This window comes from Camarhynchus parvulus, chromosome 2, assembly GCF_901933205.1.
Source record: "Camarhynchus parvulus chromosome 2, STF_HiC, whole genome shotgun sequence".
NCBI lineage: Eukaryota > Metazoa > Chordata > Aves > Passeriformes > Thraupidae > Camarhynchus > Camarhynchus parvulus.
The window spans coordinates 46494496-46509538 of record NC_044572.1 but is presented as its reverse complement, the minus strand read 5'-3'; the positions used below and the strand labels follow the sequence as shown (position 1 = coordinate 46509538).

The window sequence follows — 15043 nt, the reverse complement described above, 5'->3', positions numbered from 1 at the left end:
TCCAGCTCCTTCCTCTGTAACCAAGTCCAAGCAAACCTATTTGCCGCTGAACCATGGCAATTACAATACCCAAGGGATGCACAGGGGCCATTTAAAGGCTGCCCAGCACAGCAGAGTGAGGAGGCCATGGGGGTGAGCTGTGCTAGGACCACACAGTTCACACACAGAGGATGCAAAGCAGCCCATATTCGCCCATATTCGCTGAGCAAATAGCAGCAGAAACAAAGACATCCCCTCCTCCCAGTGCTGTTTTTGCCCCTTGCACACCACTGGAACTGAATTTTACCTTCCCAAATGTCTTGTGTTCTACGTATAGGGTGAAAAAAATTTGCCCTGCAGGGTTCCTAAGAACCTTGCAATTCAAAATGGCATACAGTTAGAGCTGCCATTGAATCTTGAGCTGCTACTCATTGTGCTTGCCAAGCCTGGCAGCTGGAGAGCTTTCACCTCTCATGGTTATGAGGGCTGCCATGAATGATGCTGCTCACTGATAAAATTACTTGCTCTCGTATCCAATTTTCCCACATCAGCAAAATCATCCAAGATCTGTACAGCTTACACCTTCAAAATTAAATAGTAAAAAAATTCTTATTCCGGTACTACATGTCCTAAGATGTTTATAATTTTGTTCCAGAAAAACATTACATGTAAAACCATCATTGTGAAAATCTGTGTAACTGGTGTTTGACTGAAAAACTGTTTAGGACAACATGACAAGACTGTTCATTGAAATTTTCTTACATAAATGGAAAATTATATTCACCAAGGTAAATAAGAGTATCTGAAATTTGAGGTGCTACTGAACACAACAGTATACACCAGACATTCAAGAGATGCCAAATGTATCTGCTAAGACCTTTGTAAGAAGAGTCAACTCAAAGAAAGGATGGAGAGATAGAGACCTTTCCTTAGGCATAACCAGAAGTAATCAAAGGTGACCCTATGATGATTCTGAATGGTACTGTCCCTGGTGGCTGTTTGTCACAGCTTCAAAAACTGTGTCTTTTCTTCAGATACAAAGCTAACATCTGAATGAACACTGAGATGAACCTGTACTCCCAGCCTCAAGAAACAGACCTTCTGGTTTACAGCTGGGACACTCTACCAAGGGACTCAGAAGCACTGAGAAAGGCCAAAAGAAAAATTAAGACTTGATTATGTTCTCAAGCCATCTCTCATAGCCAGTCCCTGACAGAAGCCTGATCTATATTATTCAGGTGAAGGTGAAAGAAATTTCTTTAGGAAAATATACATATTATCTTCACATCCCATCCCCCCTCCATCCATGTATTATCCCTTGCCTCTGACAGCTTGCCTTAGAGCATGCAAGGATGGGCTGCAAGTTACAGTGCCCCACAGAAAGGTCCCCCCAGTCAGTTTTGCAGCAGGACACCAAAATGGTGTTAGGTACCTCACACTAGGGGTGTCCAGAGGCAAACAGAGTGCAGAGGTACATATGGATCCTGCAGGGTGTCAGCAGAGCAGCCAGAACACTGATAATAGCACAGCCTCCCTCTAATTTCCTTTGCAAGCCAGCCTAATAGTTGAAATTGGCTGCAGTCCTCAACCATAGTATTTGATATCCTTTCCAAGAAATGCACAATTAACTGTGATACCTTTGGATATTCAATATTTAGTAGACCTAGCACTGTTGTTGCCTGGGCTGGGATTCCATTCTCTGATAGATTCCATATCAATGGAGCATAGCACAAGAATTTCTAAGATCAATAATTAATTACTAAAAGGAAAACCAAAAAACCAACCACAAAAAAAAAAAACCACAAAAAACTCCCAATAATTCTCAAAAGTTAACAAGGACAAGAAACGAAAAATTGCATATGGGAAGAGAAAGAAAATTCTGAACATATTTTCTTTGTTGTAAAAGAATTCCCACCAACTTTGTCTTTGAACATCCATAGAAGATTAAGATTCTTAGGAGAGTAGAATTTTGCACACAATTTTAGAAATGCAAACTTTATGCAGTCCTGAGCCAGTACTTCTTCAGAGTACAAACAACTTTTTAGTCAATGTGTAGAGAGCTCTATATGTAAGTGACAGGTCTTCATCCAACTAAATAAGATAATGCTGCCAAATCTATTTCTATAATCTCAGTGACCTCATAGGTTTTCATTAAATATATTAAGTAAAATGAGAGATGAAAAGTGACCTATTTATCCTATGCAAAAGTAATAAGAGGGCTTAATTTTTCAGTATTTTCAAAATAAATAGCATGCTAGAGGTATGTGGTATGTTTTACAAATTACAGAAAATATCTGTCAAAAGAATAATCTTACAGAAAACTTTTCCTGTTGGACTGAGTCACCTGCATTCTCCTTGCTGCAGGGAGCCATAATCAAGGGCCCACCTTTCTCTGTTCCAGACTTTTCACAAACACACAGCAAAAGTGAGCTTTGCCCCACCAACTTTACAATTGAAGTCCTATGGCCCAAAAGTCAGGAACAGAGTTAAAACACATGGCTAGTCTGGAGGATTTAAAGCTTAAATCCCAGTTTAAATCTTAGACCTCATAGCAGCATACAATTTCCTCACAAGGGGAAGCAGAGGGGCAGGGGGGGCAGGCACAGGTCTCTTCTCTGTGGTGGCCAGTGACACGATCTGAGGGAATGAGGCTGTGTCAGGGGAGGTTCTGGTTGGATATTAGGGAAAGGTTCTTCACCCAGGGGGTGGTTGGGAACTGGAACAGGCTCCCCAGGGAAGTGGTCACAGCACTAGGCCTGACAGAGTTCAAGAAGCATTTGGACAATGTTCTCAGGCACATTCTTATCCTGTGCAGGGCCTGGAGTCAGAATTTGATGATCCTTGTGGGATCCTTCCAGCTCAGGATATTCTGTGATTCTGTGACAAAGCAAAGCCAAACCTTTCCATATGCTACTTTCCAGCACAGTGAATTTTCTGATTGCAAAAGCTCTACTAGTAGCTGCTCCTTACTTTTTCTGTTTATTACAAAATATGAAAAAAATAAGTGCTATAAATTATCTAAGTAGCATACAATACCCACATGGAAGCAAGGGACTTATGCTCAGCACACAACTATTTGCAGGAAAAGTTCTCTACCAACAATTCAGTTTCTCCTGTATGCAGAGCTCTGAATAGGAGAGTTCAGGTGGGTGCACTGCTGCAGGTACCATCAGAATAGTTTGGGTTGCAAGGGACCTTTCAAGGTCATCTAGTCCAACCCCCCTGCAGTGGGCAGGGAATGTCCTCGTGCTCCTCGTGATAGAATAAAATGCACTGGCAGAGATGTGACAAATTACTCATGAGTGGTGGTTTCCTTCCTACACAAGCCTGCTCTGGAACATGCCCTTTGGTCTTAATGTTACCCTCCTGATGCTGCACTCAGATGACAGCAGCCATTCATTCACTCACTCACTCATTCATTCATTTCTTTGCAAGGTAGGAAGATGTGAAACTATCAAAGAAAGCTGGCAAGAGCCTGTAAGGGTTGATTAAGCTCTCCCAGGCTTTGGGAACAAAGCCAAGAAAAAAGTCATCAGGTTCTGATGTCTTTCCTTGGTAACATTTTGTTTAGATGAAATGCAACTAGTAAAAAAAAAAAAAAAAAAAAAAGGCAAAAAATCCCTGTTTCCCTTTTCCTGCCTGCATTCCCCATGGGCACTCTGGCAGCTTGACAAAATAGTAACTGAGAATAAGTGCTGCAGGGCCAAGTCCGTGCTGCAGCTGAACTGCAGTCGGGAGTGCTGCTGGGGAGCTGCTGGGACACCAAAGGGAGCGGCTGAGGCACTGCACTGCCAGCCTGGTGTTTGCAGCCTTCATTCCCCAGTCACCCCTCACAGGAAACTCGTTTTAGACCTGGCACAGAACAGAGCAGGATCTTCAGCAGTGTTCGGAGTGGTGGGAGAGCAAGCAGCCTCCCCTGAGGTAGAGGTGGTTCCACCAACCTCTTCCTCTAGAACCAGAACAACCTGGGGACAGAGGGTGGTGTCAAGACTGTGGGAGTTAAATGGGTGAGTATTTTGCTTTGCCTTTCAGAAAGCACAGAAAAACTTACTCAGAAATTTCACATCTACTTCAAAAATTCAGTCCTTGAGAGCTTTTTTTCTCCTTTGAATTATGAAATTTAATGTTCTTCTTGCATTTTAAGCACATAGATCAGACCAAGAACCCTTCTAGTCAATAATCTTCTGTTTTATAGCAGCTACTATGAGACACCTTGGGAAGTGTGGAAAATACAGACCAAGGTCCATAGCTCTAGTTTAGCCTCCAGAAGGGCAGAAATAAGCAGCCTGTCTGACTCAGAGGGAAAACAGGGCATTTTGATTTGTACCTTGCTCCTTTCCTAACAAACTCAGCATTCAATTTTCCCCCTGGAGAACTGCTGAAGATTGAGTTGATTTTGCCACAGAAGTGTTTTCTATAACACTCAGAAACAGTTGCCATTCATTTATTGTCAATTCAGAGCCCTTTACTGTATTGGTAAAGTTGGGACTGTTTTGTCCTCTGGGCATCCATTTATTCCCATCCACATTAACTTCTTTTGCTGCTTTGTCATCACTTATTCAGTGCCCTGAGAGCCTTTTGCAGCTCCTCACAGGCCATCCTCTTGCTTTGCTATGCTATAGAGATCAGGGCACCAGCAGCAAACTTCCTGTCCCTCTTCACCCCTTTTCTAGGTAATTTCCGAGCGCTTTGGCAAATTGAGAACTTTGCAAGGATATGTTGGCAACATTTATTTACTATGAAAACAACTGCACACTAGTTACTTATTTGCTGATGAGAAGAGTATCTCTGAAAACTCAGGGTTGTTTCCTTTCTTCAGTAGTCTCCTTGTAAGGGATCTTGTTAGATGCCTATTAGTGGGATCTCTCTGTCCATTGTTACATTCAAAGGACTCTAGCTAGCCCATCCGTCTTCTATCTCAAGTATCCATGTGCCTCCTGATTCTGTTTTTGAATTGTTTTTATTAATTATCCCATTAGGGATGTCAAGCATACCAATCTGCAGATGCCAGGCTCAAGCCTATCAATAATGTTCTGTAGGTACACCCCCCAATTCAGGATAAACAAAAAATGTTAAAAGGAGTCTGAATTGAAATACTGTTTGAATTAAAACATTGTTTGCTCAGCTTTGAAACATTCATTCTTTTCATTTTGCATGCATGCATGCACATATGCATATGTATGTATATAGAATTTTCAGACCATTGAGCAAATACACATCCCATTTTGAAACTGAAAAATCAAACTCCATCCTAATCCAGTTGACATTTAGCAACCTTTTCCTACAAAGCTGATACTAAACATGGTTTGACAAAAGAAATAAATTACATTTAATTTATGTAAAACCTGTAATTTCAAATTCTTATTGTTTCAGTAATGGTTTAATTTTTTTTCCAGTTCACTTCCTTCTCTTTTAAGCATCATGTTTCTAGACAAATCCTCAAATTGGGGCTTGCCAAACCTATTCCAAAGCTGCAGCACAGAAGCAAATCATAAGCACAGCATCTAACACACCTCTGCAACCTTCCAGGAAAAATACACATCCATTATGCCTCTTCCATTTAAATTTCAGCGTAATCTGTTTTCCTGAATTTGTATTTCCTCTGGGAAGGCAAGAAATGCTTTTATTTCCCAACAATTCATGCTACCCTATCTCCCTCTCAATCCCACACAATCACCAGTGGAGAATTAAAAGTGACAGAGGAAAAATAAAACAGAGCTGTTTGAATTTGACATTCTCCACCTCATTGATTATGGAAGCAGTCCCTCAGCAAAATTATTGATTTAGAGCATATTATTACTGTATCAATATAAAAAAAAAAGGCTACATCTACTTGCTTATTTTCCATGTGGTTAAACATAGGGGATACATGCCATGCATGCTTACACTTTTATTATTATTATTTGATCATTATCTCATTTTAAAGAGATTACAATATACAGTGTTGGTCAATAAATAAATGTATAATGTTCAGATTGTTGCTTATTTGGCTTTCATAAAAATGTCCAAAATATTATTGTTTTAATCAGGAAAAGTTTAATAAAATGAATAAAATTTGCTTCGTTTGTTTCTTTTCAAGGGGAGAAATAGGAATAGCCATGGATAATTACTCTGCTCTTTATTAATCAGAAGTATTATTCTGTCCAACCACATAAAAAGTTAAAGAGATTCTTACTGACTGGTGACTACTAGCAGATCGATGCTGACCTAAAATATTTCTGATAAAATTAGAACTCTTAAAAAATTGACAGCATAGTGATGAAGAATGAAGATGTATTTCTAAAGGACATTTGCTGTGCAAGGACTAATAATTGCAGGACAAATATGTGAATTTATGTATTTCCCTCAGCTTTGTAAACATGTGTATTTCAATTATGGTTACTGCCCTCTTCCAACCTCTGTTGACAGCCAAGTTCCAGCTGAGAAGCTGTGAGTTCAGTCCTATCCTTGGCAACCTAAATGTGCACTGATAACTTTTTAAAAGGAGGGAAAGCGACAGGAAGGGAATGGCACCTTTGCAACGCTCACAGCAAGCTCCTCTCTGCTTAATGACGAGAGCACAGTCCTTGGAGAGCACTGGACACTTCTCCCTTTTGCACGTCACTTCCTTATTCTGGAAAAAAAAATACAAAAGCTATTGCAAGCAAACCAAACCAAATTTCTTGCATTTCAGAAAATAAAGTGTGGGGCAAGCAGCCTGCTCTTTTGCTTCAGGTGAGGTCCTTGTGATTCAATACATCTTTCTTCTCTTGAAGGAACACAGTAGAAAACAGTCTTTGTATAATCCAGGAGCCCAAGCAAATGGTGTTTAAACCCCACTTAGACAGCAATTCATAACTGCTGCCCAGTGTCATACAGAAAATGTGCTGCTCTGAGGAAATCCATGTTACTTAAATGAACGACTACCTAACTCATGTGCTTGTTAAAATATCCTCAGGGTCTTGAGGAGCTACCCCATAAATTGCACAGCTTAGGAATCACTTCTCACTGTGACAGAAAGACAAACAGCAGAGAAAAAGGCAGCAACCTCAGAGAAAACAAAATTCTGCCACTGCAGAAAATCAGTTTTGCCTAGAGGTTCTTTGAAAGAGGCTACTGTATATTATACCAGGCAAGATGATTAATGTAATTCATCTTTCTCCCCAAAATGCTGAGAATCAATGAAACTCCACGAGCAGACAGAATCACTGTACATTATAGCATCATCTTGCTATGGCAAAAAGCCAGTGATTTCCCAAGGCCAAAGAGCACATTGACCACATTAAGGAATGTCAATAGAAGATGTGCAACAGCAGGCAGAAGAAACATTCCATTTATTGCCTACCTTGCCCCAGTGGTGTCAACCCTTTTGGTTATCCCTGCCATTAAATAGGTGCAGAAAACAAATACTTGGGACGTTTCTTTTAGTAAAATTTTGCTACTTCAAATTCCTTACCCAAAGTAGCCCTCTGAAGTGACCTCCACCTATAATTAGTAGCTCAGTTCATTAGGTTACACAGGTGGCCATCTAGAACATGCAAGTACCCACCTCACCCAATCTTATGACTTAATTAGAGACCAAACAATCAAAGGGCTAGAAAAATGTAAATCATAAAACTCAAGAAAAAGAAGCTGTGCTTTCCAGTCTTTTTACTTTGCTCCCTGTGGCCTTATTCAAGGTGCCTGTGAAGAGTAACACGCAGCTTTTATTACACTCCAGCCCTTTGCCTAAAATCAGAGGTTTGTTTACTTCAAAGTCACTGCCTGATCTGATGGGAGCTATAAAGGCGCTTCAGTCTTATCAGTGTAAATGAGGGCTCACTCTCACCAAGACAGTGTGAAATCAGCAAATGAGAATCAGGCCCTAAAGCCCAGCTGCAGCTACACAAACCATTACTGTAAAAAGCCAGGTCACTGCAGTGCTGGCTGTTCTGCATCACTCCAGCACTGCAGAGCAACCATAAATGCAATTTAACCAGCAGGTTAAGCTGAATTTATGGCTGGTCTGTAGCTCTGGACTGGCACAAAGCAGCCACGACACGGAATTCAAGTGGCTCAATGTCTCTTTTAAAGTGCTCAGCGGAATGATGATTCCCTTTGCAGGAACATGGTGCTCCATAAAGTCTGCTGAAGGGCAGCAGAACCAAACTTACCAACTCAACTACAGTCTGTATTTTAAAGGGTTCTGCTAAGACCTGATTTTCTCTAATGAGTTTGCTTAAAGAAAGTTTAATAAGCCTATCAGCCCCACTACCTTTATCTGTGGGAAAGTCTTCTGCCTGGTGAAAGTGGGTGTGAAGGAGGGGCAAAATCCAGTTTAGAGTTTGTTCCTGTGGAGAACATGGCTCACCCAGCTGCAGCATGCATGGTGCACCTCTGAGAGAAGCACAGTGCCCTTCAGAACCTACCTGGCTGGGCTGGGGGTGTGCAAGGGGGGCCAGTGGGCAGCTACCCATTGGACTCCCTCTTCAAGGACAACATTGTTGCAGATGACAGCAAGAGGGACAAAAAAACCCAAAAAACAGAGCTCTGTTGTTTTTTTTTTTTTTAATTCCCTGGTTCCCAGAGGACTCCTGAAGCAAATTCCTCATGCAGCTCAGGTTCCCAGGCAATTTCTTCCCTGAGTGCTGTCTGCCTCCTTCTGCCCTCAGGTACATCCTGACATGGTATCTTCCTCTTGGCAATGCAAGGAGTTCCTAAGGATGACCCCAACACCCGTATTTCAAACAGGAGATACTTTCTAGTTACTGTTCCCAGTAGAAGCCTCCTGTTTCCCCCATATTGCTAAAATCAGAAAAATTCTCTCCAATTATGGGCTTGGTACCACTGAGCCACCCAAGGGGGCCAGCCAAATTCAGGTCTTGCTCTTCTTTCCTTATCACCAGCAAAGCTGCTGTTTTAGCAGGTTTTCTGGGAGGGAAGAATTTGGAATTCATATGCTGATGCCAAGGGCTGTTTTGCATTAAGCAGCTGTTCATATCAGTGGCCCACAGTGCAGTGACAGGACCTGAAGGGTCCTTCCCCCTAGGAGGATGTCTTAAGCAGTAGGCTACAGATTCACATTTCCTTTCTCTGTCTCACTAGGCTTTGAACTATTTGCTGTTCAGTGGCCTGGCTTCAGCAGAAAGGGGCTTGTTCTTCGTGCCCCCACAAGTCACTGGTTCTTACAGCAAGGGCACTTGTAGGGAAAGCAGGAGATGAGTCATTGAATTGCTTCTGGATGTGAAGGGCAGCAAATCTGGATCACTGACTCAAAGCTCAGTTATTACAGCACGGTGCTGAAAGGTAGGGAGGAGGTGCCACACTCATCATCCACTGCACTTTTTTGTTGTTGGGGTTTTTGTGTTTGGTTTTTCTTTTGGTTTTTTTTTGTTTGGGTTTGGTTTTTTTTCCCCAAATTAAAATGGAAGGTTAGCTCTGTCCCTTGCAGGAGAAGCTGCAAGCTCGTCCTGCCTTAAAGGACAGCTCCATGTATTCGAGGTAAATAGAGCCAATCTTTGCCAGCACAAAAGAGAAGAGCAGCTAAGCACTAAAGCAGGGTAGGATTAGCAAAGCTGATGTTCATCCTCTCTAGCTTGCTACAGCTCCAAAACAGGCTGTTTCACATGTCATCCCAAGCTGCCTAACTCCCTACCATCAGGGCTGGGCTGTTCTTCCATGGTGTGAGGTACAGCATTGCTCAGGATTGCAGCCCCACCACTCCTTGTGGGGCCTTTTGGTGAAAAAAACATACAGCAGAGCCACAACTGCACCATATTGCTGCCCTAGAATTGTCCTCATGGCAAAATCCCTCTTGAAGTAAGAAGAGATGAATGTAACTCCAGGAAAGTACATCCTCCTACTGCTTCCAGTATTATTATTACTATTATCCCAAAATTCTTTCTAAAAAGTCCTGCTGTTTTATCTCAGCGTTGTATCTTGTGGAAAACAAGGTCAGCAGATGTGGAGGAAAGGGTTAATGTACCATGCTGATCCATCACAGGCCTGCAGCAGATAAAGCAGGGCTGGTAAATCATTGTTTAGTCTATTGCAGTCAGGCATTATCCAGTGCAGATCTCCTGGGTCCACTGGTGTAAAAGTACGAAAATAAAACAAAAGAGTAATTGTCATCTGGAGGCTGGGTTTTTCCCTTCACCCAGTTGCCCAAAACACTGCTCTTAATGTCTACTGTCCATCTGCTTGTTTCAGTTCTGCTGCCTCCTCCCCTCCTGTTTCACAAGAGCAAAGTGGAGGCTGAGAGCAAATGGGACTTGAGCAACAAATCCTTTCCTCCCAGTTGTGTCCCCTCCTACTCCCAGTAATCATAACATTTCATTACTTGTCCCAGCCATACATTTAGAGAGTGGTTAAGTAGCTGCATGCAGGAGGGCTGTATTACCAAGCCTCCATCTGGGCTGTCAACAGCGTCTCTGAATCTGTTGAAAGCTCTCAGATACTTTGAATTTTGCTGTTCTTAAGAGAAAACTTCTTAGACGGCAACAGTCAGAAGCCAGCAGTTATGGGAGGGTAGGGGATTTTTTTTCCCTTTTGTTTAAAGGACATGCACTCTGGCACCAAGAAGTGCAGAAGAGACACATGGCCCATAAATACATAAACCCTTTGCTAAGTCAGAAAGCTGGGAGTCAGTCAAATCCATAATAGGATCCCAAGATTCATAATAAATAACTTTTAATTACAGTCCTGCACAATAGTTATTTTAAACAGATGGTTTATAGATTCACATCTGGGATTATTTTTTTTTTTTAATTTAGCGCTCAGGCACACACACAGAAAGGGAGAGAACCTCAGCTAAGGTTTCTATTAGTGTTGGAAAAACGGGTATTTTTTTAAAGAGGTCAGGCTGATCCAGAACAATGCTGCTGCATCTGACGCAACTCCCCAGTCAGTGCTCAGCTCGGCAAAGGGCTCACTCTGGAATCCCAGACTCCCCTGAAAAGTAAAATTTAGGGAAGTGCTGGAGGGTCACCCTGGACTCACCAAGCCCAGCTGTGGAGAACTCGTGTTTTAATGAATGTGGGGAAAAGATCAGAAATTTTGTTGGGTGTCCAATGTTTCTCCCCTCTCCCACACTTTCCCAATGAGAGCCAAGGATCTCCTTAAGTAGGCATGCAGAGGCGATGTCAAATTCCCACACAAGAGAGATACACTAACCAGACCCAATATCACTGCTACTGCTTCATGTTACCTTTACTACAACCTTCTCTCAACGCAATTTGTTCAGCTTTTACATGCACCTCATATTTTTACCTTCCACCAAAGAACCCCACACAAAACAGCCCATTCTTGCGATAAATTATATCAAACTAACAGCCTTAAACTCATATGGTACAGCTAAATAAAATGCCAACATGAAAAGGAAAGAAAAAAAAAACCCACACACTAAAAAGGAGTCTGAATATTTGGCAGAGATGTTGGAGAGGATGTGTGCCAAACCACAGCTTGGAAGCCACAGCCAACTTTCTACAGGGTTCCCCACTGGACTCCTGCCGGCTCACAGCAGCCACCAGGAGGATGGCTCTTTTCAACCTGGATTTGGCTTCAAGAGGAAAAAAAAAAAAAAAAAAGAAAAATAAAGCAAAATAGGAGTCTGCTTCGTTTATTCAGGACTGTACCAAGGAGTGCTTCCATCAATGGTGTCCTGAGCCCACTCTTGTGCTGTAACAGCTGGCTGCAGAAGACATTGAAGATGTGGTTTCTCAGGGGGCCAGATGTCCACAGTGATGATCTGGGGTTGTTTTTCTTTCTCTATTTTTATGTATTGAAAATGCTTTTAGGAAGCTTGCGCTGCATTTCTAATACCCCCAGGTTATTAATTATTTATACTGAATGGGAAAAATGTTACTTAAACTTTCATTTAACCAAAAAATGCTGTGGAAAGAAAAAAAAAAGCAAGAGAGAGAGATTAGGTAGGAATACCAGCTACCATTAATGATTAATCCTGGAAACATTCATTTTTACCACTATTCATCATAGTCCTGCTAGTAATTCTGATAGGACTCCTCACCAAGTAGCTCAGGGTGCCCTTAAGTTTCTGCTAGGAGAAGCCTGTGGGATGACCCATGAAAACAATAACAATTTTCAAACAATGGGAAAAATTGCCTCTGAGGAATATGGGATGGAGCTTTCAAATGCACACATGTGGCCTTAGGAGAAGAAAGAGCCATTTAAAATTAATGAAACAAGTGTATTCAATTCACATGGGCGGCCTCTCCACCGCAAGGCAAAGGGCAGGCTCCAATCAACACTGGCCCCTGCCACATGCCGTGATCCCCATGTTCTTAGGCCACGCTGCTGGGCTCTCTGCCAGGTGTTGCACACAGCCAGAGCATCCTCTCAAGCACACAAGAAGTCACTCACACCACACAGGCCGCAGGACTGAAGGTCTGGGCAGCACTGGCCACAGGCTGTGTCCCTCAGCAAAGCTTGGGAGTCCCAAGCCTGTGCCTGCACCTATGTTTACATGCAAACAACCCCGATGCTGGGCCAGCTTGAACTCAAGAACAGGCTCAGACACATGCTTAACTCATGGTCTAGACAAAACCTGAGGCTCTTTCTGAAAATAGTACCCTTGCTTCTTTGGCAAGGAAAGATGCACTCCTGCCTGGAACTGTCTCAGGCCCAATTTACAAACCAGAATTGATGCAAGCAAAAGATCCCTGCTAAAGCTGTGGGACTACAGTCTTCCATGAGCATTTCTCTACCTGAGCAAAAGCCACACCATTAGGCTTCAGGGAGGAGACACCACTCCTCAAGGAGAGATGTCTGCAGACCCTTTGAATCACTGTCAAGGGAGATGAGGATAAGGTCTCATTTCCCTTACTCCCTTCCAATCATCTGCTGAGATTTCTTTCTCTTGCAAAACAAATATTGTGGGTACAGTAAAAAAATGGTTTAGCATACCAGATGCATTTCTAAATTCAAGGTGGAAAAATATTTCCCTATGAAATGATGTTTGTTCTCAGGAAAATGGTAGAATTCTCTCCACATAACCCTACAAACACCAAGGCATATGCTTCATCAAGAGAGAGAAAGGTCTCGTAATTTTAAGCACACAAAATTGTAATGGGACAACTCACAGGACTGAAGTCAAACACTTCAGTACCTTCAGCATTAGGTCTTTGCCTGTGGCAGAACATGACCATGATTTCAGCATGAATTGCATTAGATAAAAATAACAGTATTTTATTTCAGTTCACAGTGTCTCTTTCCTTTTTTGAGCAGACCACTCAGTAGCCTTTGATTTCCCCCCTCATCCCTGTAATCTGTTTAGCTTATCTGGCCTCTCAGGGTGAGCAGGAGGAGGCTGCAGCCTTCCCTGTGGTGATGCTCAGCCAGCACCAACCATCCCCCTTCATAATTCAAGCTCTCCCTGCTCCCTAGGAAAGATGATTAAAACAAAGGCCCTGCTGAAAGATGACATCAAATTTCACTTCAAATGGGTATTCCCCACTGCTGTGAGGCAGGCATGAGTATGTGCAAGTGATTCAGGACAAATCCCCCTTACAGACTGAACAGTTTTTTTATTTTTTCACTGTGCTTAATGATGTACACCAGCACAAGGAAAGTGACCTTGGTAGCCCACTGCAATCCCAACACTCCTTGACTGCAGCCCTGTTCAGTATTTGGTGAAAAGAAAGCACCATCTCTTCCTCCTACATTTGCTGGAATTAATACTAAGGCTACAGCTGGGGTCAGGGTCCCAGAACATCAAACATTTTGCAGCACATCCCTGCTCCAGTCAGCTTAGAAACAAGGTAGACATGGCCAGACAGAATTACTGTAACTGCAGATTGAGTCAGTCAGAAAGCCAGAGCAGGATCCAGAGCGTGTAGCTCTCAGTCTCCCTGTCTCTACCTCAACCTCCAAGTGCAGCCTCACATTAGAGTTCTTCAGCTGCACAGTTATAGGCAACACTCTTTACCTGTCAGCAGAATAGCCTGGCAGTTTTCTAGCAAAAGAGACAGGGCCTTCACAAGTTCCCAGCAGTTCACACTGTAGTGAAAAAAATACCCATAGTAATCCAGGAACCAGATTTCAAGGAAGGTTACACACAGGGATTCATGCACACTTTTAAAATTCACATCTTTTTCTGTGAACTTTAATTCACAGGGTAATGTTTTTACTTTTTCAATTAAGAGTTTGAATCAATTATCAATTACTTAAATCTGATGACAATACCTAAGAAAAAGGTAATCACAGGCAATACCTATTGATTTGAAGGTCCAGCTGCAAACCTGTACCCATGCTGCTGTAAAAGCTCACTGACCCAGCCCTGTGAGTTTATGATCACCCCTTGCTGGATGTTCTCAGCTACTCAGATCAGTCAGAAAAGCCTGTTGGATGATTAATACCCAGCCCATTTTCAGCTAAATGGGTGATGCTGAAGGCATGCAGCCTAGCAGAAGCCGGTGGAGAATTCATTCTCCCACAGAAGTGATGGGCAGCTGAGGGCCATAAAAGCTTCCACTACCTGAGCTTGGTCCACCAAACACAGCTGAAGTCAGCAGATGTGGAACAGCATTGCTGTCCTGAGTGTATCCTGGAGCATACTGGTCCCCCTGAAGTGCCATAGGATGGCTTGGAGAAGGAGGTCTGCCAAGAAAATTTTTCTGAAAACACCCTAAATAAATTCTACTCCTAAAAATCGTTGAAGATTACACTCATGAATGATCTAGATGATTTCATAGAGGGCAAAGCATATTACACCAAAGGTTTAAAATAAATTATTAAATCATTTGAATTCAAAATTTTAGATCAAGCCATGGTGTCATGTTCTGGCTCATCTCAAACACTAGCCCTGCTTATCAAAAGAGTGCCCTAAAAGTATTCTGCTTTTCTTTCTTTACTAATGTTATCCCAGTACTATACACTGCTATTTCCTGGTAGATACTGTCAATGAGAGATAAACAAAGCCATTAAAACAATAAAAAGGACAACAAAATCAAAGCACGTCAAAATCAAATCTATCAGTTCAGAATTCCTGTTTTCGATAACTGTATTTCTATTAGAGACTAAATACTGACCAATATTTTTTTTTTCTAATGTTGTGAATTAAAATTTCATTTGACATTTATTAAAAATAAAT

General features: G+C 42.1%; 1 protein-coding gene across 1 annotated transcript in view; it reads right to left on the bottom strand.

Annotated features, from left to right (window-relative positions):
• BMPER (BMP binding endothelial regulator) overlaps window positions 1-15043 on the bottom strand; it is a 147181-nt gene that overhangs the window by 116417 nt on the left and 15721 nt on the right. Inside the window, exon 3 of the mRNA XM_030969852.1 lies at window positions 6493-6592. Coding sequence (XP_030825712.1) covers window positions 6493-6592 — 100 coding nt within the window. The remainder of the gene's footprint in view (window positions 1-6492; window positions 6593-15043) is intronic.